Source organism: Rhinolophus hipposideros, assembly GCF_964194185.1.
Source record: "Rhinolophus hipposideros genome assembly, chromosome: 23".
In the NCBI taxonomy this organism is placed as follows: Eukaryota; Metazoa; Chordata; class Mammalia; order Chiroptera; family Rhinolophidae; genus Rhinolophus; species Rhinolophus hipposideros.
The window spans coordinates 4288785-4300868 of NC_138069.1; the positions used below are offsets into that span (position 1 = coordinate 4288785).

At 42.9% G+C, this 12084-nt stretch overlaps 1 protein-coding gene across 1 annotated transcript; it reads left to right on the forward strand.

The window, feature by feature from the left end:
• Positions 1 to 6234: 6234 nt before the first annotated feature.
• Positions 6235 to 10474, forward strand: LOC308491962 (butyrophilin-like protein 8; the record flags this gene model as incomplete). The annotated part of the gene is made up of 4 exons (XM_081036190.1): positions 6235 to 6361; positions 6763 to 6789; positions 7408 to 8011; positions 10405 to 10474. The coding sequence occupies 4 exons, from the start codon at positions 6235 to 6237 to the stop codon at positions 10472 to 10474; spliced, it is 828 nt and encodes a 275-aa protein (XP_080892316.1).
• Positions 10475 to 12084: the final 1610 nt, after the last annotated feature.

Consider the following 12084-nt stretch of genomic DNA (forward strand, 5'->3'; position numbering starts at 1 on the left):
GAAACAATGGAGACACAGCCTTACCAGAAAACTAAAGACAGAATGACAGGAAATCCTCACGTATCAACAATCACCCTAAATGTAAATGAACTGAACTCATCAATGAAAAGACTTTAGCTTGTACTAGAGGGCTACAATAATCAAAACAGCATGGTATTGGCAGAAAAACAGACACATAGACCAATGGAATAGAATTGAGAACCCAGAAATAAAACCACATAAATATGGACAGATAATTTTTGACACAAAAGCTAAAAACATACGATGGAGGAAAGACAGCCTCTTTAATAAGTGGTGCTGGGAGAATTGGATAGTCACGTGCAAAAGAATGAAACTGGACTGCTATGTGTCACCATGTACCAAAATTAATTCAAAATGGATCAAAGATTTAAGCATAAGACCTGACACAATAAACTGCATAGAAGAAAACATAGGTACTAAACTTATGGACCTTGGGTTCAAAGAGCATTTTATGAATTTGACTCCAAAGGCAATGGAAGGAAAAGCTAAAATAAACGAATGGGACTATATGAAACTTAAAAGCTTCTGCACACCTAAAGAAACCATCGAAAAAATAAAGAGGCAACCCACTGAATGGGAGAAGATTTTTGCAAACAGTTCCTCCGATAAGGGTCTAATATCCAAAATATACAAGAAACTCATGAAACTCAACAACAAAAAAACAAACAACCCAATTGAAAAATGGGCGGAGGACCTAAAGAGACATTTCTCCAAAGAGGACTTACAAATGGCAAATAGACATATGAAAAAATGCTCAACATCACTAATCATCAGAGAAATGCAAATAAAAACCACAATGAGATATCACCTCACCTTAGTCAGAATGGCTGTCATCAACAAGATATTTGTTACAAATAGTAACAAGCGTTGGAGAGGCTGTGGAGAAAAAGGAACCCTCATACACTGTTGGTGGGAATGCAGACTGGTGCAGCCGCTATGGAAGGCAGTGTGGAGGTTCTCAAAAAATTACAAATAGAATTACCATATGACCCAGCAATCCCTCTCCTGGGTATCTACCCCCAAAATTTGAAATCATTTATACATAAAGACACGTGTGCTCCAATGTTCATTGCAGCTTTGTTTACGGTGGCCAAGACATGGAAACAACCAAAATGTTCTTCGATAGATGAATGGATAAAGAAGTTGTGGTATATATACACAATGGAATACTATTCGGCGTTAAGGAAAGATGATATAGGAACATTTGTGACAACGTGAGTGGATCTTGAGAGTATAATGCTAAGCGAGATAACTCAGACAGAAAAAGCAGAGAACCCTATGATTTCACTGATATGTGGTATATAAACCAAAAACAACAAATGAACAAGACAAACAAATGAGAAACAAAAACTCATAGACACAGACAATAGTTTCGTGGTTACCAGAAGGTAAGGGGGGTGGGGGGAGGGAGATGAGGGAAGGGGGATGAAACATATGGTGATAGAAAGAGAACTGACTCTGGGTGGTGAACACACAATGGGATTTATAGATGATTTAATACAGAATTTTACACCTGAAATTATGTAATTTCATTAACAATTGTCACCCCAATAAATAAAATAAAAAAAGAAGAAGAAATGGAGCAAAGAATCATAAAAAGCCACCAAACTAAAATAGCAGACAGGAAAAAAGAAACAATGGAGATACAGAGCAACCAGGAAACAATCTTTGAAATGGTTGTAGTAAGTCCTCGTATATCAATAATCACCCTAAACGTAAATGGATTGAACTCACCAGTCAAAAGGCACAGAGTAGGGTGTTGTATTAAGAAAACAAGACCCAACTAATTATATGTTGCCTTCAGAAGATCCATCTCAATTAAAAGAGAAAAATAGTCTCAAAGTGAAGGGGGTGAGAACCATAAGATGTTTGGCTTTTCTGTGTTGGTTCTCAAATCCTGAGACGCTAGTCAGTCCACCTATCTCTTTCCACCTTTCCAGAGTACTTCTATGGTTGCTTTTTGTGTTGTTTCCAGGGTTTGTAATTCTACATAGAGGGAGTACCAGAGAGAGATTAGTCTACACAATCTATTGGAACTCTCTTCTTTGGTGCTTACACCGTAGTTCCTTTTTTCATTCACTCAACAAACATTTATTTGTCTCCATTTATTGGGTCCAGACCCTAGAGAATGGAAGAGAACAGCGCATTGAGGGTAAGTTCTGTTTGGGTGGGGGAGATGGCAATAAGAAATCCTCAAACAGAGGATACCCCTGTATGGGGCACTCTCCACAGTCTCTCAAGTCACAAATCTGGATGTCAGGCAAAACACTCCCTCATCCTCTTGATAGTCTTGTGAAATCTATGTCCCTGCACCTGTCTCTCTCCTTCTCACAGTGTTCTTTTCCAGACCTTCTCATGTATCACAGGAGTGACTTCAGTGACCATCTGTCTGGCTGCTTTCCTTTTAAGTGTTCCCACTGACCCCTCCTACATACTGCTGCCTGGGGGCTTCTCTAAGATGCATGTCTGCTCATAACCCTTACCTGCTGGAAGCTCTGCAGTGCCTACAGGACAACGGGCCACACTCTTTAGGTCAGTGCACCCATCTATGTCCTGCCACTGTCCCTCCCCCAAACCTCACACCTATCCCTTCTTGCACATCACAGTCTTGACATGCCAAATGCTCATAGGTCCTTGGGGATAATATGGCCTGTCCACTCCTCATGCCATGATGTCTAGTGGGCCGTCTGCCTGTCATGCTTCTCTTTTTCTCTCTGTTCATATTAAAACATTCTATTCATTTGACACAATGGAGTGCAAATATCACCCCCAGGAAGTATGTCTTCCGATGACAATCTCTGTCTCCACATGCTAACTTGACCATCCTTCCTATCTGCACACTTCACAATGACGTGCATTTGTTAATAGTTGTCTCCTGTTTTAGTCAGCAAGCCTTTCATTAGAATGGAATCTATCTTATTTTCTTCATCATATTTAGTGTTTAGGAATATCCATGTGTGTAGTAGCTGTTAAATGCATGTTGACTGAACAAAGACCATGGAAAGGCTTACCACAGTGTTCTAAGTCTATGTGTATTTAAGAGAGAAATGGCTATGGGGTGTGGTATGTCTACAGACTTGATGAACCTGGCTCAGCACTTCTGTGGCCTTGGAACATGATGTTTGCTTTCATCCCTTTCCTGTTTTCTCCCCAGTGTTTGGCTCAGCTCCTCTGGTTTCTATCATGGGAATGTTGATGGAGGCCTCTAGCTACTCTGCAAGTCCTCAGGCTGGTTTCCCCAGCCCACAGCGAAGTGGAAAGGCCCACAAGGACATGATTTACTCTCAGACTCAAAGGTGAATGCAGACAGACGTGGCCTGTTTGATGTGGAGACTTCCCTTATAGTCCCAGAAAATGCTGGGAGTATATCATGTTCTATCCAGTACTCTGAGCAGAGCCGAGAGGTGGAATCCAGGGTATGGATAAGAGGTGAGTGGGGAGAAGGAGGTGAGGGGAAGAGATGCATGTTTGTGTAGCCTAGAGGGAGAACAGGAGCCTCTACTTCAGGGTTGTTGCGTAGTATTGTCCAATTAAAGATTACTTTTGAAAGCCAAAGATCCATGAAGTATAAAGATTATATCATGAAATTTGCTTATGTAGAAATAATCGTTTACCATTGCAGTAGAGTAGTATCAAACACTTCCTTTATCATATGGTCTTCTTCCTGGCGCAACCCTCAAAAGTCAACACACAAAATTTAAGAATGCTGACATGAGGAAGAAGAAAGAAAAGTTTACCCTGTGATTTATAGATGATGTAATACAGAATTGTACACCTGAAATCTATGTTACTTTACTAACAATTGTCACCCCTATAAACTTTAATTAAAAAAAAAGGAAAGAAAAGTTTACTCGTATTTTAGAAAACATTTAATCACTATACTTTGAAACCAAAGAAAATAAACATATAAATAATTTTCAGAAGGATTTAAAAATTATAGTATAATTTATATAAACTCAAATATGTAAATGAACTTTATATCAAGGGATTTAATTTATCAGTAAAAAGTCAAAGAATATCAAACTGGATTTTTGAAACTTGACTGTTGCCATTCCATAAGAAAAAAACAACACATATTCATTGAAAATAAAAGTCTAACAAAAACATACCAGACAAATATTATCATTAGAAAAATCATAACAGATATATAGTGTCAAGGAAGGAAAAAAAACATTAAGAAAAAAACATTAGAATTTGTATGAAAGGAAGGAATCAAATGGCCATTTTTCACAGGATATGTGGTGACATACAATAGAAATTTAGAAGAATATAAAGCTAAATTTTTTCAATTCATAAATGAATTTACTATGTTCATATGAGATTAATAAAATGTATTGCATTTTTGTGTAAACCAGCCACGAGAAAAATGAACATGCCATCTATAAGGACAACCAAAAAATATGTTAATGAGGAGTAAGTCCAATGAAATATTTTCAAACTCTTATTGAAGATCATATAAAAGTTTATTAAAAGATACTAAATAAAATTAAATAAGAGGATGTAACATTTTTCATGTAAGATATACAATATTTTAAAATCAGTTCTCCCAAAATTGATCTATGGAATCAATATAATTTTATTGACAATCTCAACAGAGCTTTCTTAGCAGAATATACCTTGGTTCCACATTTAAGTGATTGAGCCATTGGCTAAGAATTACCAAAACACAGCAAAATAAGGTGAAACTGAGAAATTTAATGTAGTATGTGTCAAGACATATCTCAGAGTTGTGAGGATGAAGCCAGTCAAAACTATGGGCACAGAGATAGACAAGCGGACAATGGCACAGAAAGTGAACCAGGAAACAACAGAGGCTTGAATAGAAACTCGATGTAGACTGAGCTGACATTACATATAACAGTGTGTGAGGGAAAGTCCGTTCGACAAACGATGCTGGTACAGTTGTTAGCCATTTAGAAGGAAACGAAACCAAACCTCTACCTCATTTTATACTTAAAAGTAAAATCCATACAGATTTTACATGGAGGACTTATCCAGACCTGCAAAGTTTGAAACCTCTAGAAGAAATTAGAGAAACAGATTCTTTTCATCTTGAGATATAAGATCATTCCCTAGATGAGAATCAAATTGCATTCACCTTTCAGCAATGATTAAGGAGTCTGTGAATTGCTTTTCAGAGACTTTTTTTCCAGTTCTTACCCTATCACCTGGCCTCCATTTCACAGTGAATACTCTGGGTGTCCTGGGTGTTGAAGTCCTAGGACTGATTTCTTACTCAATACCCAAAGGTCAGTGAGAAAGTGAAGGCTGGGCTTGTGGCATATTCAGGTTCTAATGGGGCCGGGATCAGGGATGCTCCCATTCACCTCCTGGATCTGTCCTTAGAGCCCCGGGATCCAGGTTCCCATCACCTGGGCCACAGGGACCCCAGCCCTCACCATCTCCATGCTGCCTTGAAATGGATCCCTTGGGCAATGCCAGCCTCCACCAACCTTTTCCTACTTCAGTGATGGCCAAGAATTAGAAGAAGCACAATTTTCAGTACCTGTACATCAAATTAAGTTCTAAGAACAGCACCTAAACTCCAGTAAAATTTTTCAATTTTCTCATTTTGGGCTGCGACATAACCTCTTTGACAACCCATGTGATAATCCCCCTTCCCTCCCAGCCTTCTTCTCCCTGATAACCTTCATTTCCTCCTCCACAGGACCCCAGATGTCAGTCCCTCCTTTCATCATTAATGTTGCTTATCTCTCCTTTTACCCCAGATAGAGATGCTCAATTCATAGGGGTGGGGGCAGCACAAAAGGACAGTTCTATAAGAATCCCCATTATTCATCCTCAGCTTATCCTCCTGAGCAATGAGCCAGGGCTGTGTTTGTAACTTACACACTGCTGTGTCCACCACTGGATATTCTGTTTCTTTTTCAGGGAAAATCTGGGCAGAATTGGGTGTCTCATTATGTTCTGAGCCTTCCCCACAGTTCTCCTGGGTCCGTCCTGTTCCCCAGTTTGAGCCACTTGGGGGCTGTCTTGGCTCCAGACTGGATGGGAAGCATGGGCATGCCAATGAGGGCAGGTGGTTCAACCCCCCCATCCATTGACTAATAATTTTATTCTCAGATATCTGAGTATTTTAAAGGTCATCAAGTGTTGGAAATGCCTATAAATTGTACGCATATTTTACTAATGACAATTCTGTGGAGAGAGGAACCATAGATTTCATGGGCTCTCTGAGGGTGTAGACCCAGAATGGGGAAGAGCCTGTCAGGCGTCTCCCTCAACCTACTTCCTGGCTCGGTACTTAGAGACAAGCATTCTAGGCTTGTGTCAGCCCAGAATATTCTTCCTTTTGTGTCATGGAAACACCACGAACTGGGTAAGAGTGTTGTAGAGCTTTCCTCTCACACTCTCCCCTGGACCCCTGTTCTGTGATTTCAGCCTCTTGTGTGTTTTTGGTTTTCAGACTAGAGAAGGAAGCATGGAGGGGCAAGTGAGAAAAGCTATTCCTTCCACGCCCATTTATCTCTTCCTTACAAGTCCCCAGTTTGTGAATCTTGGGACCCTGAGGCCATGGTTCTCTGCAGAGACAAGCTTGTTTGGGAGACCCTGAAACTGCCTGCAGATGCTGGGGGAGGTGCATTTCTAGAGAACGCCATGGCTTCAGAAGGTCTTGAGGACCCATGACACCCACAAACATTAACCACCCTGGTCTCCTGTCTCCCTGCCCCTGTTCTCCACTTGAGCACTGACCCTCCTGTTCTGTCTGCTTGTTTTCAGAATTGAGAAAGGCTCGGAAACACGCATGTACCAATGCTTGAGAGGGTGACAGTGGACAGGGCCTTGGGCAGGCATGTGAGAGTTTGCCGAGGAGACACAAACAAGGGGGAACAGTAACACTGAGACACACTGGACTGCAGACTATAAATCTGTGAGGCCCGATCCACCCTAGGGGGCAGCTGCCCCAGATTCATTTCTTGGCTCAGGACTAAGAGTGGATAGGGCAGGAGTTGGGTCAGTCAGGGTAGGGGTCAGAGGCTAAGCTCCAGGGAATTGAGGGCCCTGGTGACTGCCCAAGGGGATGGACTGAGAGGAAGGGGGTGAAGTTGGGCAGTACTCAGAATGGAAGGGAGTGGTTAGAAGGGATGATCGGGGTCTCACAAAGTCCTGTGGAGGCACAGTGGTAGGGCTGGGGTGATATACAGGAGTTTGGACCTTACAGTTGGTCATCTCCAGGCATTGGTGAGGCCCTAGGGCCCCACTGGTGATGAGGTAGGGGAGGGGGCAGTGTATTATGGAGCCTGTGGCTCTGGGTCCTCATTTGATCCCACGCTGCTTCAGTCTGCAGTGGGAGAATGTGATTTCTGCATCTAGCTCAGGTCCCTCCTCAGTAACTCATGCTCTCTCTCCCCCACCACACCCCAGTGGAGGTGACTCTGGACCCAGAGACGGCTCACTCCCAGCTCTACATTTCTGATCTGAAAGCTGTGTGCTATAGGAGCATTTCCCAAGAGGTGACCGACACAGACAAGAGATTTACAAGGAAGTGTGTAATGGCTTCTAAGGGATTCCAGGCAGGAAAACATTACTGGGAGGTAGACGTGGGACGCAATGTAATGTGGTGTTTGGGAGTGTGCTGGGACAATGTGGACAGGAAGGTGGCATATGAGACATTGTGTCCCTACAATGGGTACTGGGTGCTTGGACTGAATAGCAAACATTGTTATGTCACATTTAACCCTTATAGAATTATCTTCTCTTTGAGAACAACCCCTACACAAGTGGGGGTCTTCCTAATCTATGAGGGTGGGACCATCTTCTTCAATGTAAATGATCAGTCCCTCATTGACACCCTGACACATCAGTTCGAAGGGTTATTGAGGCCCTACATCCAGCATGATGTGAACGATGAGAAAAATGTGACTCCCATAGTGATCTGCCCAGTGTCCCAGGGATCAAAGAAAGAAGCACCTTTTGACACAGACAACCTGGAGTACTCCCCACAGGTGACCACATCCTTCCTGTCCAGGTTGGTGCACAGAGAGAATCACACCTCACACTCTCCCTTAGGACACAGAGCTTTTTCTCAGCCTCAAGAGCCCTGTAGTAGACAGCAGCATGGCTTCCAAATGAGGAGGGCTGGCCCATCCATGTGGGGTCAGGGTCATGGGTGCCCCGAGGCGGGGAGGGAAGAAGGCTGATGATGCATTTGGTTTGCACCAACTCTGCAGCCAAAAGACAAGTAACAAGCTCTGGGGCTCCTCACCTCAGTGACAGGAATTCCCACCTCAGGGTCAAGTGAAGACCAAGGCAGTGAATGTGAATCATGCTGTCTAATGTTGGTGGCCTAGTGTCAGTGAACGATGTGTTCTTTATATTAAACTTTTCCAACATGATCTGTGTTTATTTATTCCATATTAATTCATTTTCCTCTATTCCAAATCAGCTGTAGAATAGTTATTCACCTTTCTGTGCCAAGCCCAAAGAATTGATGAGGAGGGAGACTTTTCAGTTCATTTTATAAAACCAACAGGACCCAGATACTAAAACCAGACAAAGAAATTAGAATAAATAAAAGAAAACTACCAATTCTTATCCTTGAAGAATATAGTTGCAAAAATTTAAATAAAATTTTAGCAAATTGAATTCAACAACATATTGCAAGAATAACCCATTACTGCCAAATGCGTCTTTCCCAGTAATGAGGGAATGTTTTAATGTTCAAACAACAAGCAGTGTAATTCACCACATTAACAAACTAAAGAAGCAAACCATATGATTATCTCAATAAATGCAACAAAAGAATGTTTGACATAATCAATATTCATTGCTAATAATTCTTTCAGCAAAGAAGATATAGGGATGGTTAGTAAACCCTCGAAAAGATTCTCTACAAATTCACACAGTAAGAAAATGCAAATTAAAACCACAATGAAACACTATTACCACTTATTAGAGTAAAATTAAAAAGACTGATCATGCCAAGTTTTGATGAAGCTGTTGAGGGACTGGAAGTCATACACAGCTGGTCGGGAGATAAAATGGTGCAATTACTTCAGAAAACAATTTGTCAGTTTCTTTAAAATGTAAACAGTCCCTTACCATGTGATTCTACCAGTTCATGCTAAGTGTTTTGTTTAAGAGAAAAGCAAATACATTCCTCTACAAATTTGTACATGAATGTTCACAGCAGCTTTATTTCTAGTAACTGAAAGTTGTAAATGATCCAGATGTTATTAACAGATGAATGGATAAACAAATCATGGTATATCCATGCAATGAAGTACTACTCAACAATTAAAGAGAATGAAATATTGACACACCACAAGGAAGAATCCAAAATAATTATTCCAAGTGAGAGGTCAGACAAAAAAAAAAAAAAAAGGAAAGAAAAAAACAACCAACCAACAAACAAAAAACCAAACCAGCCAACCAAACAACAACAACAAAAAAAACTGTCAAAGAGAGAAAGAAAAAAAAACCTCAAAAAGAATACATACTGTGTGACATCACTTATATAAAAGTATAGAAAATGCAAACAGAAAAACAGAACCCCCTGACAGAAAGCACATCAGTGGTTGCTGGAAGGAACAGCAGGATAAAAGGGATTACAAATGGGAACAAGGATGCTCTTAGGGTGCAGAAATGCTCACTGTCTTCTTTGGGGTGATGGTTTCATGGGTAAACACACAATTCAAAACATCAACTAGAGATGGCATGGAGGGACTTTCAAGATGATGGACTAGGTAAATGTAATGCCTACTGCCTCCCAGGATCACACCAAAATTACAGATAAATTATAGAACAATCAACCTTAAGAATCATCTGAACACTAGCTGAACAGAACCCCTATAACTAAGGATATAAAGAAGTGGCCACATCAAGACTGGTAGGAGAGGTGGAAATGCCATACATTCTGACTCAAGACCCACAGAGAGAAATGCCAGGAGGGACACCTTGGTGGCAGAGTTTCCCCCTGAAGAGGAGGGACCCCCCAACTCCATGTTGGGCTCCCCAGCCAGGGGTCCTGTGCCAGGAAGAGGAGTTCCCACAGCATCTGGCAGTGAAAATCAGTAAGGACTCTGTCTGCCCTTCCCAGTGGGTCAAAAGGTGGCTGGAAACCCAGATGCCCTCTTGCAGAGCTGGCAGATGGACTCACTCATTCACTAACCTGGTCTCTGGTGGAGGCGTGGCAGCTTGGAAGGCCCAGGGATGTGCGGGGAAGGACTGAACTGAGTGACTTTGGTGCTGGAGCCGGAGGGACAGAAGCCATTGTTGTCCCTGTGTGGAGCATAACACACGTGTGGCTTTCATGGTTAAGCCCTCCCCCAAAGGGACAAGTCTGGGACCTCATTGGTCTGGTGGAATCCGCAACATGCACAACAGCCTTGGTGACACCCTGAGTCCCTACCCTCTGCACAGGTGGTGTTACATTGCCCAGGAAACCCATTACTACTGGGCTGCTGGCCCCGACCCACAGACTGTGGATTAAAGTGGGTGGAGGGCCTGCAGCAGCCCAGAAAATGGGAAACGTTTACTGGTGGGTGGTAACCCAAGACCTGCTCCACAGCACAGATGGACATTGTCTGACCATAGTGTTCTTGGGGCATTTTTGCAGGGTGGTCTCGGGCTAACCCTGGTGAGGGAGCTGAGACTGCATTTTTATAGAAACCACCGACCAAACTCCCTGGAGCCCCACCCAGCCCACCTAGAGCTGCATTACCAGGCACACTCTGGGCCCCTGGTTGGCTGGCCCCACCTGATAGCCATGGAGGAGGTTTATTTTACAAAAGTGGACAATCCACAATAGCCCAGGGATATTTTGGTGGTGGACAGTGACCCAAAAACTGCACTGCAGCCACTCGGGGGCAGCTCTCAGGAATCTGAGTCTGAGGTGGTGGCTGGCTGCAGTGTTCTAAGGGCACTGTGCAAGGTGGTCACAGGTCAGGCACTGGCGTAAGAACTCAATCTGCATTAACATTGTAAAAACCACCAGTCACATCCCATGACTCCCTTGAACTCCACCCCATCCAACTAGTGCTGCATCACCACGGGGACTCTCAACACTGGGTCAATCATCCCAGCATGTGCCTCTTTCAATGACTAGGCCTGATGAGCAGCTGGAGGGTGGCAATAGGCCTAGGGAGCCCTGGACCTTTTGCTAAGCTGCCTCAGGCCCACTACTGGTGGCAGCAGGCCTCAGTTCACAGTGAGGCCAGCCTCACATGCCTCCAAATCCAGCCCGGGCAGCAGCCAACCACATACAGCATTGAGGCTCCCACCAGGTAGCCATGGGTCTGTAACAGGCAAGGCTGAAATTTTCCTGCATGGGAGCCCCTCCCAAGAGACACCAGAAACAACACACCCAAGGCCAGCTTCAGACCACACCAGAACAGTACCTGGTTAGCCCCACAAGCGGCACACTAAAAGTGGGGGTTCTCAACAGTCACAAGAGCACACAGAGGCAAAGCCCACACACAGCAGCTCATACACTATGAGCACAGCCAATCCTCACAGTTAGTCAGCTTAGGAGTCAATCCCATCCACTGGTGCACCAAAAGCAATCAAGGGTCAACTACAACAGGAGAACACACCTAACGTACAAGGGTCACTCCTGGAACACACACACAGGAGATTAGGGAGACTGCACAATTGGACTACACAGAACACATACTATTTAAGTCCACCCAGCAAAGACTGAGAGACATAGGAGCTCTACCTAATGCATAGAAGCAAACACAGAGTGGCAGCCAGAATGAGGAAACAAACAAACAAACAAAAAAACATGTCCCAAATAAAAGAACAGGAGAAACCTCCAGAAATGGAGCTAAATGAAATGGAGGCAACCAACCTCTCAGAGACAGAGTTTAAAACACTGGTTATAAGAATGCTTAAGGAATGTACTGAGAATTTCAACAAAGAGACAGAAAGTACAAAGAAGGACATAGAAAAAAGAACCATAAAAAAGAACCAGTCAGAAATAAAGACTACAATAACTGAAATGAGGAATACACTAGAAGGTGGACTTCATAGAAATGGCGGCAGTGAGGACGGCTTCTTGAGTTCTCCTCTGGAAGTTACCACAAATTGAACATTTATAAC